This window comes from Balaenoptera borealis, assembly GCF_965194805.1.
Source record: "Balaenoptera borealis genome assembly, chromosome: 4".
In the NCBI taxonomy this organism is placed as follows: Eukaryota; Metazoa; Chordata; class Mammalia; order Artiodactyla; family Balaenopteridae; genus Balaenoptera; species Balaenoptera borealis.
Window position 1 is genome coordinate 56,665,324 of NC_138861.1, and position 17,727 is coordinate 56,683,050.

Here is a 17,727-nt window from a genome sequence, read left to right on the forward strand (position 1 = left end):
AGAGGAACCAACTAACAATAACGATGATGATCATGTGATAATTACGGCTAAAACTGAGTACTTAGAATAGCCAGGTACTCTTCTAAGCATATGTGTATGTGTGTGTGTGTGTGTGTGTGTGTGTGTGTGTGTGTGTGTATACATATACATAGATGTATGTTGTGTATATATATATAATTTCTCACTACAGCTTGATTAAGGAAACACTATTCTTATCTGCATTGAACTTTGCAGCCGAAACCCCACAATGTAATACAGTGCCCCTTTGCATTGCATTGTCCTCTTTGGATATATGTTATTCAGAGATCCTGAAGATTGGTTCTGACAGGACCGGGTTAGATAGTCAATGTTCTAAATACCTGTGGTTCTCTTTCTCTCTGACCTTATCTCTCCGTCTTTCTCTTATCATTCTCTTATCTCTCTTATCTTTCTCTGTCTCTGTCTCTCTCTCTGACCTTATTTATCTAACTCTATAGCTAGTTATTCTATATGGATATAGGATATGAATACAGAATGTATTATATATGGTTAATAGGATGAATAGATAGCTGATAGATAGATACAAATATCTAGCAGAACTACCATTGACACTTGGTTATTTCCAGTCAATCCATGAGCAAAACATACATTGTAAAAAGGCTTTTTAAAATTTTTTTTAAATGATAGGAACCCAAGTTACTATTAATAACAGTAATAATTTAGTTTAGGGTACAGTGGTGATTCATTAACTTGTGCCATGAGCTAATGTAAGTGTACCCAGCAGATGCGAATAACAACACATGTTCCTGAGATACACAAGGAAAGACATGGTGGAGTAGAAATTACACTGGCTCATGAGCCAGAGACTAAGATTCTTGTTATGGCTGTGCCACTGTCTAGCTCTGTATCTTTGAGCAAGCGACTAAACAACTAAAAGCCTGTTTCTTTGTCTATAAAATGAGAAAGCCTGACTAAATCCATTTTAAAGGCCTCTTCCAGTTCTATCATTCTGTCGCTCTGTCTCCCCCATCCCCCATATCTTCAACTTCTCTCTCTCTTCTAGGTCAGCCCCCTTTCCCTCTCAAGGTGATCATGTCTATTTCATAGTAATATCAAAAGCCAAAACAAAACCTTCTCCCTTCCGTTGTTTGGTCATTCTACAAATATTGACTAAGCATCTTCAGCAGACAAACAAGCATTTGCAGTCTGGTGAAGGGCTGTAAAAAGGGCAAGTACAAAGCACACAACAACACCCAAGAGGCTCGATGGTTGGGGATGGGAGGTTCAAAGAAACTCCACAGATGTGGTGGTGTCTGCCTAACAACCCATTTCTTTCTTCCATTCTCAGTGAAGCTGCCTGAAGGAGTAGCCTCTACTTGGCCTTCCTTTGCCCACTTCCCATTCACTCTTCGAGCCTCTGCATACACTCCCGCCACCTCATTGACAGCAACTTCAGTGTGGCCACCAGTGGCCTACATGTTGCCAAATTCAATGGATCATATTAAATTCTTCTCCCACTTACTCCCTTACCTGGGATCAACACTGTTGATACAAACTCCTTCTGGAAACTCCCTCCTCTCCTGGCTACCACAACACTGTTCTCTTCTCTGATCATTTCTTACCCCTTATCTCTCTGACCATGTCTTCTTAATCTTCCTAAGTTCCCTTTTTTTATGTTCACCTCCCCTTAAAAGATGGTGCTCCCCAAATTCCACCCTTGGTCTTGTGTTCTTTTTTCACACAATCTCTTTGGATGAGCTCATTAATTCAAAAGGTTTACATTACTGTCTCCCTGCTAATGATACCCACATTATATCTCTAACTCTGTCTTCTCCTCTGAGCTGTAGACTCAGACATCCAGCTGCCTTTTGGACATATCCATCCACCTGGCTCTTCCACGAACACTTCAAACTCAATGTGCCCCAAACTGAAACCACTGTTCTCCCAGATAAGATGCTTTTCTTCATTCTCCTATATTCTCAATATCAGTTCGTGGCTCAGCTAGCCAATTAGTCATCAAGCCATAAATATGTGAGTCACCTTTCCTTTTCCTTTCTCTCACCCTCCTACCTTCATTCAGTTCTGCTGATCTATCCCCTAAATACTTACTGAGGCTGCCCTTTCCTCTTGACCCCTACATGACCAGCACTCCGATTCAGGTACACATCCTCTCATCTGGACTATTCTCACAGCCTCTGAACTGATCTCCTCATCTCCAATATTACGCATTATCTTTGAAAAACCAGAAGGATCTTTCAAAAAGAAAAGCTGGCCATTCTACCCACATGCTTTAATTAGTATTCTATCACCTTAAAAATGAAATTCCAAGCTCCACAGTACAGCATACAAGGCTCTCCATAACCTTGAACTTACCAATTCTCTAGCTTCATCTCTCATATATTCACTCAGTCAGTCAAAAGATACTTATTGAGTGCCTACCACGTATCAGGTGCAATCGTAGGTGCTGAGGATACACGATAAATAAAAGAGATAGTAAACAAGAACTATCAGTAAACTATAGAGTATGTCAGACAGTAGTTAGTGCCAAGAAGAAACATAAAGCATGGAAAATGAATAGGAAATGTGCGGTAAGGGGCGGAGAATTGCAATTTCAAAAGAATGGCATTTGAGAAAGACTTAAAGGAAGTAAAGGGTCAAAATAGATAGGTTAGATAGATAGATAGATAATTTCAATGGGAACAGCAGGGTGCAAAGGCCCTAATGGCAGAGGTATGCCTGGCACAAATCCAGGGAATAGCAAGCAGGCTTGGTGTCTGAAGCAGAGGGAGCAAGGAGAGTAGTCAATGAATCAGAGGGTACAGCAGTACTTTATAGGACATTGCGAGGAGTTACTCAAAGTGAGAAGAGAAGCCATCAAAAGCTATTGCAGGGGTTTAAGGAGAGAAGCAGCATGATGACTTAATTTTTAATAGGATCATCCTGGCTGCTATATCAAGATTACAGTGAAAAAGGCAAGGACAGAAACAGTGAAACAAGTTAAGAGGCTACAGGCAGAATGCAGGCAAAAAAAAAAAAAAAAAGATACTAGGCTGAACCAGAGTAAAAGCAGAGAAGTTGCATCTGCAGTGTATTGTTTCAGGAAGGAAAAGCTGGGGGATTTGCTAATGTACTGGATGTGGGATGTGCGAGAAAGTGGGGAGGATGATACTAAGTTTTCTGGCCTGAGCGACTGGGAGAAGGGCGTTTTCATTTACTGAGAAAAATCGGGAGAAGAACAAATTAGGAAGGGACAAAATCACACTTGGTATAGAACAAGGGTCAGAAACTTTTTCTATAAAGGGCCAGATGGTAAATAGTTTAGCCTTTGGGGGCCACATATGGTCTACATCACAACTACACAACTCTGTCATTGTAGCACAAAAGTAGCTGTAGACAATACTTAAATAAATGAGTGTGCCTGTGTTTCAATAAAACTTTATTTATGGATACTGAAACTTGATTTCATACAATTTTCACATCACGAAATACCGTTCTCTGTTGGTTTTTTCCAACTACTGAAAAATGTAAAAACCATTCTTTGTTCACAAGTCATGCAAAAACAGGTAGAGGCCAGATTTAGTCTGCTGACCCCTGGTTTAGAACACATTTAGTTTTCAGCAATACCGCCTATGTCTTCTAACATTTAATTCAGTGCTTCTTCCACGATACCATAATTATTCACATGAAGTGGAGGAGGGCATGTCTTCATGGTCCTTACAAAACCAGCTCAGATTTACTCAGCAAGCAAAACAGAGATCTTTTAGGAGTGGTTACTCCAGAAAATAGCCTCACAACATACAGCGAAATATTATCAAATTTACCAGTATTTGACATACATGCAGCTTCTCAGAAATATACCCATGCAGAAATTGAGAAATACTCTTAAAGGTATACAGAACCTTCACTCCAGTGTTAGAAACAAACAGAAACTTCTTAGCATTAGACACCATAAAGACTCAAGATTAATTATTAAGGGGTGGGAAGAGATAAAACTAGAAAAATAAACTGTGCTTGTGAAATTGACAGAAAGCTTTTTAAAGAAAATAATTGGTCTTCTCCAGATAGTTTCAAATGTTCAAATTTGAAGCTTAAGCTTTTTTTTGTAAGTAGATTCACTTTAAAAAGAAAAGAGTCAGCACTTGGAAAAAAAAATTCTAACAGAATAGATGTGTAGTCAAAAAAATGAAAAAGTTTAACAAAGGAAAAGGAGGAACTATCCCTGACACGTTTGGTTAAATACCAGGAGATTTCTTGAGTCAAAGCCTATCCTATGATCCTAGGTAGCCCAACGGCAGCATGATGATACAATCAGTTGCACAACAAATAACGTCTTTAGAAAATCATCTTTGAGAAGTCAATTCTGACTTTCAGTGCGTCCAATGGCTTGTAAAATGTTGTGGTTACTATCAGTAGCTGTGGCAACTGTCAGACCCAGGGAAGATCTCTGGGCAACAGTTTATTAACTGCATAACCCTATTAAGTTGCCTAAAATATCCAGGCTTCACTTTCCTCATCTGTAAAGTGGGGATAAAGATACCTACCCCACATAATATTAAATGGGATAACACTATAAAACCTTTAAGTTTTAACCTTGAGTGCCTGGTCCAGAGTAAATGCCCAATAAACAGGAATTAAGATATTCTTAGATACAATGTTAAAATTCTCTCCTATATTTCCTAAACCTTGCAATTAGAGATTGGGATAAATGTCAAAAACAGATGACCGAAAAAATGCAAACACCCTACCATTCCCTGACTTTACATTTAGAAAACAGTTAGGACACCATACCTTCTCAAAGGCACACTGAGGGTTTCTGCAAACAGCAGGTTTGCAGATAATGATATCACCATGGCAACGGCAGTTCTGGCATGAATCAGGCTTCCAAATGGTGGCATCCTGCAAAGAAGCATAAGCTCTGAGTTAAAAACTGATCAGTCAAGGTATGAGCACAAAAACGTGGTACCATCAACAGCCCCACAGCCTAAACAATTAAAAGGCAAAGGAAAGTCACAGACACACATGGTGCTTGCTGGGCACTGATTAAACCCAGAGAGGCAATAAAAGCAGTCTAATCCATTTCACCACAGTCAACCCACGTAGCCAAAGACAAGGGCATGCAGCAGGGAGCTGTCGATACCCAGAGTAAAAACAATCGATTGGACTGAAACCTCAGGAGGACAAGCTGCTCTCAGACTTGAGGTTTCTCTTTGCTGTTAACTAGCAGACACCATCGGAGCATGTTCAAAGGAAAATGACACTTAGACTAGCACTAACCAGCATCCTAAGAGCAGCTTGTGCCACTAGATACTATCAGCACCTCACACTTCACTTCCCAGTTCTTTGCTACTACATCCACCAATGCTCATCTATTCCATGGCTCACCTTTACCTCTGATGGGATAAGGTACAGACCCCATCACCTGGCACTCGCCTCTCTCCCTGGCCTCGGCAAATCTCACAGTTCTGAGACTTTCATCCACTCTAGTTGGTCAAGCCATTGGACAGCCCCAGCCTCCCTTATCTGGCCTCACAGCTTACCCTCTACCTGGATCCCCGCTTCTCCCTGACTCCCCCAAAGAGAGCTTGCAAAGCAATACACTTCTTTCAAGCCTCAACCTCAAGAACAAATCATTTCCTAACTCTTAATCCTGCACACTGCACCCTCCACTCGGGTGCGGCTCCTCATGGCTTCTCTGCGACCCCACTGTGTGCTGCATACACTGCCACGCTTCACTGCACTCATCTACATTCCTGTTATCCTGGCTGGACCAGACTGTGAGCACCCAAAGCAGGCACCGTCCTGGGCCCAGCACACTGCAGGTCCTCTAGACCAAGAGCTCACAGTGCACAAGTCGCCTAGTGAAGGCTTTGTCCTCCTTTCTATACTTCCTCATCCTTTGGTCCTCAAACAATTGAAGTGCTACTCGAATACTTTGGGGAGGAGTAAGGGAAGTTTCTAAACTCTTGAGAGAGTCATCAGAATATTAGCACTCGACCTGAACTGGGATGAGCTGGGAAAATGATGGATGCTAGCGAAGGATGCTTTCACACAAAGGCAGACAACAAATGTGACGGTTAATTTCTGTGTCAACTTGGCTAGGCTATGGTACCCAGCTGTTTGGTCCAGATTTACATGGATTGTGTACAACATTCTCAAGGAAAAATGAAGTCATCCTTTTGTGTTGAGAAATGTTAAATGTATAAGCTTTTAGAGAATGTGCTTCAAACCCAAAGTCATTTAAGAAATATAAAACATATCTGAGGTAGACTACATTCCCAGTGGCTAATTCATAAAAAATTTGAGTCAAAAACGTAAAGTAGATAGCTAGTGGGAAGCAGCCGCATAGCACAGGGAGATCAGCTCGGTGCTTTGTGACCACCTAGAGGGGTGGGATAGAGAGGGTGGGAGGGAGGGAGACGCAAGAGGGAAGAGGTATGGGAACATATGTATATGTATAGCTGATTCACTTTGTTATAAAGCAGAAACTAACACACCATTGTAAAGCAATTATACTCCAATAAAGATGTTAAGAAATAAAATAAAATAAATAAAATAAAACCTGACTTGGAATACCTCTGAATTTCTTTCTCTTTATTGTTACAGCACATTCTTCTGAAATTGGCAACAGTGTGCCAACTACAGTCTACTCTTAACCCAAAAAGCAATGACAAATAGGTGAGGGGAAAAAAAAAATTTCAATCTCAAGCACGATGTAATATATGTTCCCCGCTGATTTAAGAAAACGATATCAGCTTCAGGATACAGATTAAATGAAAATGACGACTTCACAAAGTCGGTGACTACTGTTTATTGATCGCTTACACTGACAGGAAGTGCTGGTAGGAGAAGGCACTTGTGGTGCTGGAGGAGGGTGGCCTCGTTTGCTTTCCTGACCTCTGCCATCACCCTAGAGAGTGGGCCCAGCAGAGAGGTAGGCAACTGCGTATCAACGCTACGGAAAGCTCTTACAGGAACGGCAACGCTATGAAGCTGGCGCTGTTATTATCATGGCTATTCCCACTGAACACGTGAGGAAACAAGACGTGAGAGACTGAGCAATTTGCTCGAGTTCACGAAGCTGTAGGAGACCTAAGAACTCAGGCTCTGGAGCCAGACTGCTGGACTTGACTCCTGGTGTCACCATTCATTAATGGTGACACCAGTGAGTCCGTTATCAGGTGTCTGTGTCCCAGGTTCCTCATCCGTAAAGTAGGGACGATAAAGTACTAAACTCAGAGGGTTATTGAAAGGATCAAATGAGATGATTTGCTTAAAGAGATCTGAACAGTGTTTGGAACTTACTAAAGGCCCATTAATTTATTCTTAATGTTATTTATTTTTAATCCAAATGCTTCCTACGGTGTCACAGGCATTTAGAAAATATCTTCTAAACATTTCCTTTTCTCAGAGTGAAAACATTCCCCTAAGTACCTTGACTTTCCCATCTTCCCACTCCAGGCTACACAGGCACAATGGAGTGAAATTATTACTTAATTAGGACCCCCCAAGCACTGAAAAGACCCAGGATGTTGCATTAGAAGAAAGGAATGAATCCACAGGTTGCATTTTCAAGACTACTTAGGTAATTGGAAACGCCTCTGTAACCATGAACCCATCTTCCTTTTCACTCAGACCTCAGATGACCATGCGAGCTCCATGAACTCGCTTCAGCTCAGTGTGGCTCTAAGATGCCTGTCATCGCTACTCTCTCCAGATGTGGCATTCTTCCACCAGGTATCAAGTTCTTCCCTATACCTCAACTATTTCCTCAGTGACTCTAGCCTCCAGAATAGTCCATTATACCTTTTAGCAGCTCTCAATCACTGAACTCAGCTTACTGAACTCTAAACAGGATGTTCTAAAAACATGAAATAATTTTTCACTTTCATTCATAACATTCATTATGTTAATTCAAAGTTAAATTTATCTGGGCCCAGGAAGCATTTAATCTGTTCACATATCTGTCTTCCCACTAGTCTATGACTCTCCAAGGAAGGAGAGCTCGCTTTATTCCTTTTTGTGCAGCCCCTTCACCTAGCACGATTCCTGAGTGCTGGCTGAATTCATTAGTGAACAACCCTGAGTACTTGCTTATCCTCAAGAAAATATCTATCCCCATGACTTGAGATACCCCAGTTAGGACAAGAGGTCTTGAGAAAACAATGTTTAAGTGACATCACTACAAAATCCCCATAATGTGGAAGGTTATTAGGTCACTGGAATCAAACTACAAAGAAAAATTTTCTTCCTCTGGGCATTGTCAAAAAACTTCCTTATATTAATGTCCTATTAATTAAGTAGAGTCAATAATTTATGGTTAATTTTAAATAAAATGAGCCCTTTACCAAGGCCTAGATAGATGGCCATATATTTAACGAATCAATTTCTATGGTACCATAAAATTGCTTCATGAAGGTAGGGATGCTAGAGTGCCTCAATCGCTAAAACTCTGGATAAAGCCATAAAGACCAAAGAAATAACACTGTGAAGTAAATTGTACAGATTTTCCATGTCACCATTGCAATTCTGTCACTTTATAATCCTCTCTTCCAATCTAACACACTCTGCAAAAGAGAGTCTTATAATAGTTTTTCACTAGAATATAGATTAAAGGATTAAATTATGACAAACCTAAAAAGCAATGTAAACGGCTTTTAATATTTTTAATAATAAGTGAATAAAGTGTTCTTGTAGCTAATATAGTGCCTTCATCCCTAAATACCTTACAGTAATAGCAAGGTGCTTCATAAAAAACAACAAAAACTATTTCACTTGGTTAAATATTTATTAAACATTTGTTTAATGCTAAAAATAAACAGTGAATATATCCCTCATGAGTATTCAAATTTCTGGGGGTATATTATTTATGGTATTCTACAATAGCAGTATATCAACTATCGACATAAATTTTCTTTCACCTGAATGTTATAATAACCCTATTTTAGGTATTGATTAATTCATCTCATTTTAAATCCCCTTAGCTTCTTAGGCCAAAAATGAGAAAGGAGGAATAAAGCAACCCGAAAGTTGTGCTTTTAAATACAAAATACTATATAATGCCTTTTTATAATTAAAAAATATTTTTGTGCATGGAAACAAAGTATGGAATAATACAAACCAGTAAGCAAAGGGTGGTCATTCCTGGGTGAGGATTCTTGATTTTTTGGTTTTTTCCTTTTTCCTTATCCATATTTTCTATTTTTTCAATAACAAAATATGTAACTTATGTGATCTTGTAAAGTTACTTTCAAAATATAAGATAGAAAAACCAAAAAGGTGGTGCCCTTTTTCCTGCCAACCATAGGTACATAGCATCTGGGCTTTGGAGTTGAACTGGCATGAGGGGAGGGGAGTTAAATAAAACCACCCACCAAATACCTAACAGTGAGCCATTCAGCTAAACTTCCTGAGTTATCCCCAAACCTTCTTGCAGTCAGTAAGATTTTAAAAAATTAACTGTGTTCTCTACTTCTCCTTCAAAGCAATGAAAGGACCACAATATTCCACTGGGGCTTGTGTCTTCATTTCTGGAGGTTCATTTTCCCGACAAGTCTGGTTTTCAGGAAAGATAATCCATATAAAAGGGTTCTTTGACCCAGCTCCAGCTCGGACACAGAAATAATGGTTCTTGTTTGTCAAGGAACCATAAAGGAATGAATCAATAACTTTCATAAGGTTATTTCAGAGTTCAATTCTTTCCCCAAGTGCCCTTCTTCAGACAGCTTAAACAATACCTTTTTCATTTGGTCTCATTTTAAAGTTCATGTGAAGCTTCTCATCCAGCCCCAAATAAAAAGAAGCAGAGGACACACTGTTAAGAAAAGATGAGTCCTTGTATTTACATCAAATTCTCCCCTTTCAGGAGGGACTAATACAAGCCAATGCCAAATAAAAGAGAAAATGGTGATCCACTTCCTGTTTGAGACCTAGTTCAAAGGCTTGCTCCATACAATACCCCCTTATGGAGTTTGTTTTGCACACCAAGGGCCTAAGTAGTTTCGCATTTTGGCCTCCTGGAGTGATTAGCTTGTACCTGATCTCCTCCTGCTGTTGTCTTAAAATGATAAACCTGAAGGCATCAGCCATAAGAAGATCAACTTAGATACAGAAGCAACAGCATGAATCACAGATGAAAAGATAGCTGCTACACATAACTGAAGATGTCTTTGTTCAGTTGGCTGACAAGAGACCCTGAACAGCATGGCAAGTTAACATCATGTTCTTGTACATGTCTTCTTATAGTAGTGCACTAACATAGGCGGAGGCAGGGCAAGGAAAGGAAAGGGAACAAGCTACCGCCAAGGGCCAATACTTCTCCAGATCTGCCACACATTCAGTGTCTCACGGCCCCTCCCAGCATCCTGCGGACAAGGCATCACTACCTTATCTTATCAATGAGGGAATAGGGTGCGAAAAGGCTGAGTGAATTGTCCAGAGCACATCCAGTAACGGGTGGATCTGGGATTCAAACCCATCCTTTTTCTTCTTTGCTACACTGTTATCATATAGCATCAGTAAGAATGAATGCTTTAGTGTATACATGTCAATCCCAAGCTCCCAATTCATCACACCACCACCCCCCCCCGCCACTTTCCCCCCTTGGTGTCCATACGTTTGTTCTCTACATACTAATATGTATAAAATGGATAACTAATAAGAACCTGCTGTATAAAAAAATTAAATTAAATTTAAAAAAGAATGAATGCCTTATTATATATATGTGCCTTATTTTATATATGTAGTGTGTGTATAGATAGATAGATAGATAGACAGACAGATACTGTAGAGCAGTCTTATCATTTCAAGTCACTCTTACTTCTACTTTCTCACTTTAATAGGCCGACGAGGTGAGGCACCCTAGGGCAGCGCTGCTAAATTTACAGAGGGAAGGACTGTGAGGTTAAGTGACTTACCTGCCTAACAGGCTCCCCAAGCCTCCAACAGCACACTCCCACCCCTCTTAATCTAACGTCCACACATCCTCCAAGTCTCAGTTGAAATATCACTTCCTCGGGGAGGCCTTCTCTGCCTCCGTGACTAAGTCAATATTTCCCTGCTCATGTTCCCAAAGCTCCCCCTACTTCCAAAAAGCCAGTCTATTCCTCCAAGTTCTGTTTGGCACAGAAAAGACAAAGGAGAAAGAGAGCACCTTCTGGGTTCCAGATACTTTGGCACATTCACATCTTTCACATTTCTTCCTAAAATATTTTGAGATACATATTATCATATCCCCATTTTACAGATAAGGAAACCAAGGTTCTGACAGGTTAGGTGATATTCCCAAAGCTTGTAAGCGATTGTACCTATATTTGAACAGATGGCCATTTGATTCTGAAACTTATGTTTTTCCCACCACACCCATCTCTGTACCCACATCATTGGTCTATGGACACAAAGTTATACAGCACACTAGCTCAAGTAGCAATGCCAAATACCAATATTGTAGAGTGGATAAACTTGGGTTCAAATACTGATTCAATTACTTCCTAGCTTTGGGAACTTAGACAAATCTTAGCTTTTCTGAGTCTCCATTTCCTAATATATAAACTAAGGGTAAGATAGGACCCAATGGGGTGACAGTGAAGGTGAAATAAACTAATGTACTTACTTAGCACAGTGACTGGTGCACAGAAAGCACTTAATAAATGTTAGCTATGGCTTTGGTCACTTGCCACAATCTTAACCAGTTGACCATGGTATTTTCAGTGACAGAGGGAATAGTTGTAGCATTTAGAGCTTTAGAAAATCTCTCCAGCTTCCAAGATAAGGGGAAGTTAACTTTCCCACTGCTTAAATGTTTACAAAATATTCCACTATAGAGTGCTGTGGAAACTATACTCCTGGAGTAGTACACACACACACGCAAAAAAAGGAACACTGCAAAATATAGAATAAGATTAAATACCCAGTGAATGTGCTCACATTCCAAATTCTGAAGCAATGGAAACACAGGCTTAGCTCTTCTATTTTTACACCCAGCTTTCCATTTGTTCTAACACAATCCTGTTACAGTGAAAGCCCAAACGAAGAGGACTCCAGTGACAAAATAACCCTCATAAATTCCGGGAGATGTTAACCACAGAAAAAGTTCTAAAATAAATAAAAAGTCTGCCTCATATTTCCACTTTAAGTAGTCCAGATACTAGGGAGACTCTAGTACAGCTTAAGCTTGAAATTGCTTTTTTTTTTCTCTAACAATTCAGCTCTCAAAGACTTCATTTCCTATTCCTAAGGCAAATGAAGAAAAAAAAATTAAACATTCAAAATGTTTGGACATGAAATTAAATTATAGCTATACCATTATCTCTCATATTAAAATTATTTATTTTCTTGTCTTCCTCCCCCAATAGATCATTATCATTTGTTCTATAATTAGTTGTTTACGTCTATCTACCTCCCCAAGAGTAAGGACAATTTCTTTACATAGAGGTAGCTTTGTATTCCCATAGTGACTAAAACATGGCAGGCACTTATAATGATTTTGACTGAGTTAATGAATGGATGGATGGGTGGATGGATAGATATTCCCAAATTTAAATAATTGCTGGCAATTTTGTGATGTAATAGCTGAAAGTCAAACACACAGACAACACTTCACTCTCCATGCTGTCCTTGCAGCTGCAGTAGCCATTTTCAACACATGCTGTTTCAGATCCAGCCTTCTAGACCTATGTCTCAGTCAAGACCTTTGCTCTAAAAGGGCCCATCTATTTCTGCCTGAATGCTAGGCTTGTCTGCCTGATGCTCTTGTGTTCCAGCATGTCAAAGCTGTATCATAGCATTTGAAGCTATGCAGCAAAACCTTCATCCCTAACGTTTTCCTCTAGCCAGCCTATTGGCAGCTGATCTAGTTAAACTGACCACCCAGTAAATGGTTGGGAGTTGTACTGATGCTCACATTCAACTATATAAAGCCACATCCTACTATGTCTGTTGTCAGGCCCAGCAGAAGCCCTGAGTCAAAGGCAGCATCACTGGTGACCAGTCCTCACTATTTAATGTAAAGCAGGCTCCTAAACAGGGACTATGCTGCTCCAAGAGGCATTTAAAAATTTGCTCTGAAGAATGAAGGTTAGGATGCTACTGGCATTTAATAGACAAGGACCATAAATTCCAGATGTCATGTAATGAGCAAGACATTCCTGCACCAAGAAAAACTGTCCCACTTCCACCTGACTTTCAAATGTCCCACAAAACATTCATGTCAATGAAAAATCTATTTATAGTTATCTGATTATATATCTTAACTGTTCCTAACTGTTTTACACATAAACATAAAGAATTTATTGAGTGGTAATAACATACACTGAATTGTACAGGAATTAATTACCATGTAACTCAAAGAAAGATGGTACTTTATTTTGTTTAGAACTTTATGAAGATAAGAGAAGACAATAAAAACATGTATTGGAAATTTTTTAAAAACTATGAATATTTCATCAGATACAATATCTACAAACATAATTCATTTGAAATTTAATTATGGACAGCTAACTTCTCCACAAAAATAAAAAATGGTGAAAGTTAGAAGACAAATATTTAAAGTGAGAAACAAAAACAAAAACAACCATCAACTTAGAATTCTATACCTAGCAAACATATCCTTCAACAATGAAAGTAAAATAAAGATGTTTTAAATTAATAAAACCTGTGAGAATTTGTCACCTACAAATTCAAACTAAAACAAAAAACAAAAAACTAAAGGAAGTTCTTTAGGCAAAGAAAAAATGATTCTAGATGGAAACACAGTAATGTAAGAAGGAATTTTGAGTAATCAAAAGGTCAAATATGTGAGTAATCTAAATAAATAACTGTACAAAACAAAAATGCTAATATCTTGTGGGATTTAAAATATATGCAAGTTTAAAATGCCTAATAACAATAATACATAAGATAGTAGAGGGATAGAGACTGTCATACAGAGTGAAGTAAGTCAGAAAGAGAAAAACAAATACCGTATGCTAACACATATATATGGAATCTAAAAAAAAAAAAAAAAAAAAAGAAAATGGTCAGAAGAACCTAGGGGCAACACGGGAATAAAGATGCAGACCTACTAGAGAATGGACTTGAGGATACGGGGAGGGGGCAGGGTAAGCTGGGACAAAGTGAGAGAGTGACATGGACATATATACGCTACCAAATGTAAAATAGATAGCTAGTGGGAAGCAGCCGCATAGCACAGGGAGATCAGCTCGGTGCTTCGTGACCACCTAGAGGGGTGGGATAGGGAGGGTGGGAGGGAAGGAGATGCAAGAGGGAAGAGATATGGGGACATATGTATATGTATAACTGATTCACTTTGTTATAAGGCAGAAACTGATACACCATTGTAAAGCAATTATACTCTAATAAAGATGTTAAAAAAAAAAAGATAGTAGAGGGATAAATAACGCTGAAGTGTTTCAAGGTTCTAGTATTAGTTGGAAAGAGATAAATAAAAGGATTACTACATATTGTAACCTCTAGGATAACCATTAAAGAATTAGTAAAAGTATGTATAACTAACAAGCTAATGGGAAATTAAATACAAAAATGATTAGATTGATCCAAAAGACAAAAAGAAAAAACAAAGAAAAATAGAACAGAAGTGACAAATAGTAAGATGGGATATATAAACCTTAAAATATCAGTGATTGCATTGAACAAAAATGTTAAAAGATAAAGATTGTCAGACTGTATAAAAACAGAGCAGTGGATACAATAGCATTGAGAGCCTTTATCATAAAATATCAACTGAATTTCTCAAAGTAAAACCCCAATATGTATATATGTATATTTGTATGTATTTATACCTCTGCCTCAGTCAAAATAGGATTTCAGAGACCAACTCCTTTAAGAATTCAATTCACCAAGAATTTGAGGATTTATCATTGTGCTCTACAATATGGAAGATATCAAAAAATACAGCCCAAACCAGAGACAGAATACAACTCAGTCCCTTATATTTGCCCTTGAACTTGAAATGCAGTTAAAGAAGCAAGACTTTTGAAACAATTAGAGAACAAAGCAAAAGACAAGAACTGGAGAAACAACCTAGTATAGAATAAGAGCACTGGACTGAGAGTCAGAACCTGCTTTTATCAAGCTGGGCACATGAGACAAGTCACTTGCGTGGGTCTCAGATCCTCTTCCATAAAATTCAGAGAGTAGATGACATCATCCATAATCTAGAGATGGATTTTGGAGTCAGACAAATCTGGGCTGGAATCTAGCTCCCTGCCTTAATAATTACAGAACCTTAAGCAAGATAATTATCCTGACTCAGCCTCAGTTTCCTTTTATGTAAAAAGAATTAAGATGATAAAACGGGAACATATTGTATATGTATAACTGATTCACTTTGTTATAAAGCAGAAGCTAACACACTATTGTAAGGCAATTATACTTCAATAAAGATGTTTAAAAAAAAAAAAAAAAAAAAGAATTAAGATGATAAAACCTACCCGGGAGGATAAATTAGGTAAGACATTTGCAATTATTGGCACAGTGCCCTGAACTTACAGGGCAGAGCAGAGGCTTCCACTTCTCCAACCTCAGACCTTTCCTGTATCCAGACAAATCTCTCCATGACCTCTGTTACTCAGAAGGATCATCACTACCCCCCTGTGCAGAATTTATAAAGCAGTCCATCAGCTGCTAGATTTTTTTCTCATGTGTGCATTTCATGACCATGTTCATCAATATACCAACTACTCTTCATAAGGTTTCAAAATACAATACCATAGGGGTAATTGCTTTTTCAAAAAAATCAAACACATGACTTCCCAAAACCCTTTTAAAATGTCCAGTATACAAGTTATATGTCCATACAATACTGATAGCTACTATTTACTAAGCAACTATTAACACATATATATAACATATGTGTATGTATACATACATATATGTGTATCTTATAGGTGCATGTGTGTATATGTACACCTATAAAATATATGTTACATATGTATTACATATATGTGTGTGTATATATATGTATTTATATGTAACATTTAATCCCCACCAAAAAAAATCCTATAAATTAGTTATTATTGCTCCTGTTCTACAAATAAAAAATTGTTTTAAAAACCCAGAAACTTAAAGAAATTATTTGGTCAGTTATTGTACAACTGGTGAAACCAGGATTTGAAGCCCAGACTGCTTGGTGTCATGCTCTTTCAACTGAAAAATGATAGTTCTGATGAGAACAGCTCTCAATAGGTTTAAGCATAACCGATCAAGAGACCGAACTGACTTTGGCTGCTGTTGCCACCTCCACCCCATCACACTGCAGCTGGCAAGGATTTCGGGGAGGGAGGGAATCAGGGACCAACAAGGGCAGCTAGCCCTCCCTTGGCAATCTGACTCTCAACATCTTACTGAAGACCGTAAGCTTCTAAGGAAACAAAACCAGTTTCCCCTCTGGAAATGTTTGAGGAAGCTTTCTATAAAGCCACATGGCTTAATAAAATAATAATGATATAGCTATAAAACTGTACTAGATAACACTGCTCAAATCAACTTTCTGAATCTTGGCAAATGAGAAGAGTTTAATAATTACTTAGCTGCTGCTATTTCCATTTCCCAGGTTCACAGTGGAAATGTTCTTCTAAATTTCTAAGTCAGAGACAGTAAACAGGTGTTATCACTTACACCAGTTCTGGAAAGAGTGATTTGAAATGCTGTGTTGAGAAGGATCCTGAAGCTCTGTCCAGGTAGGTTAAATGAGAAAGATTACTATTGTCTGCCACATGCTCAGGGTTAAGTTATGGGAAGTAGTAGAAGTTACCTGTGCCATATGTTCCCAGATGCTAAAGCCAACATAATCTACCCTAAAATACTGTTCACCACTGTTACTTGATCCATGAATTAAAGTGGGAAAGAAAAGCAAAGGAAAAAAAAAGAAAACTGGCTGGGTGAAAACCACTGAGATGATCAACTTTAATGATGAACTAATCAACTACACTATACTTTTCTTATTTTTCCATTAAGCTATTCAACTTTTTCCTGACATATAAACCTTTCCTTATTCATAACTAGTTTATAAAATAGGCTTCTGTTCTGCCTCAGCTATTGTTCGCAAGAACACCCTGGCACAGGCCACAGCTGGCATATGAGGTTAACATCTTCACCTCTGGGAACATGGATCCTACTCCCATTCCGAACCAAGAGGAAATTAACTGCCAGTTCTGATGGGAATGACATATTGACTAAGTACTTAGACCAAGCAATCCACTACCGCAGTCAGCAAAATACACAGTGGTTGTATTCTCTCACAACACAAGAATGCTTGATTAGATTTTCTGCAAGCCTCACTGTTTGCCAGGAAGCCACTGAAAAGAAGCAGGTATCAGGTGTCCCAGAGGAAGACCCTCCCAGGGTTCACTGTTAAATCCAGAGGCAGAACCCAGAGCAATTACACTTCTGGTACAATTACCAGCATCACCCACTCCCTGCCAAGTGAGGAGACTTGGCAGCTGAATAATATAGCTTTCATTTTACATTTCCACTCCAATTAGCTGACAGTACTAGTCAATTGGCTGAAGAAAACAAAATGCAAGGGAAGTTGAAAGGCCTCTATGTGATTTACAGAGCTGTGCCTTCAAGAACAATGACGAGATGAAAGGGACTGAAAAGAGAATTAGGGGACCCACCGCAACAAAAGGGCAGGTTGCAGGCAACCCACAGGTGGGCTGTACGGCTTAAATGGTGCACCAGAGATATTTAAGCTTAACACCCGTCCCAACTACTGTTTGTTTGACTAATGGC

At 38.8% G+C, this 17,727-nt stretch overlaps 1 protein-coding gene across 1 annotated transcript in view; it reads right to left on the reverse strand.

The window, feature by feature from the left end:
- Window positions 1-17,727, reverse strand: part of FRAS1 (Fraser extracellular matrix complex subunit 1) — a 446,248-nt gene that overhangs the window by 277,296 nt on the left and 151,225 nt on the right. The window contains exon 3 of the mRNA XM_082389317.1: window positions 4,768-4,875. Within this exon, the coding sequence (XP_082245443.1) occupies window positions 4,768-4,875 (108 nt within the window). The remainder of the gene's footprint in view (window positions 1-4,767; window positions 4,876-17,727) is intronic.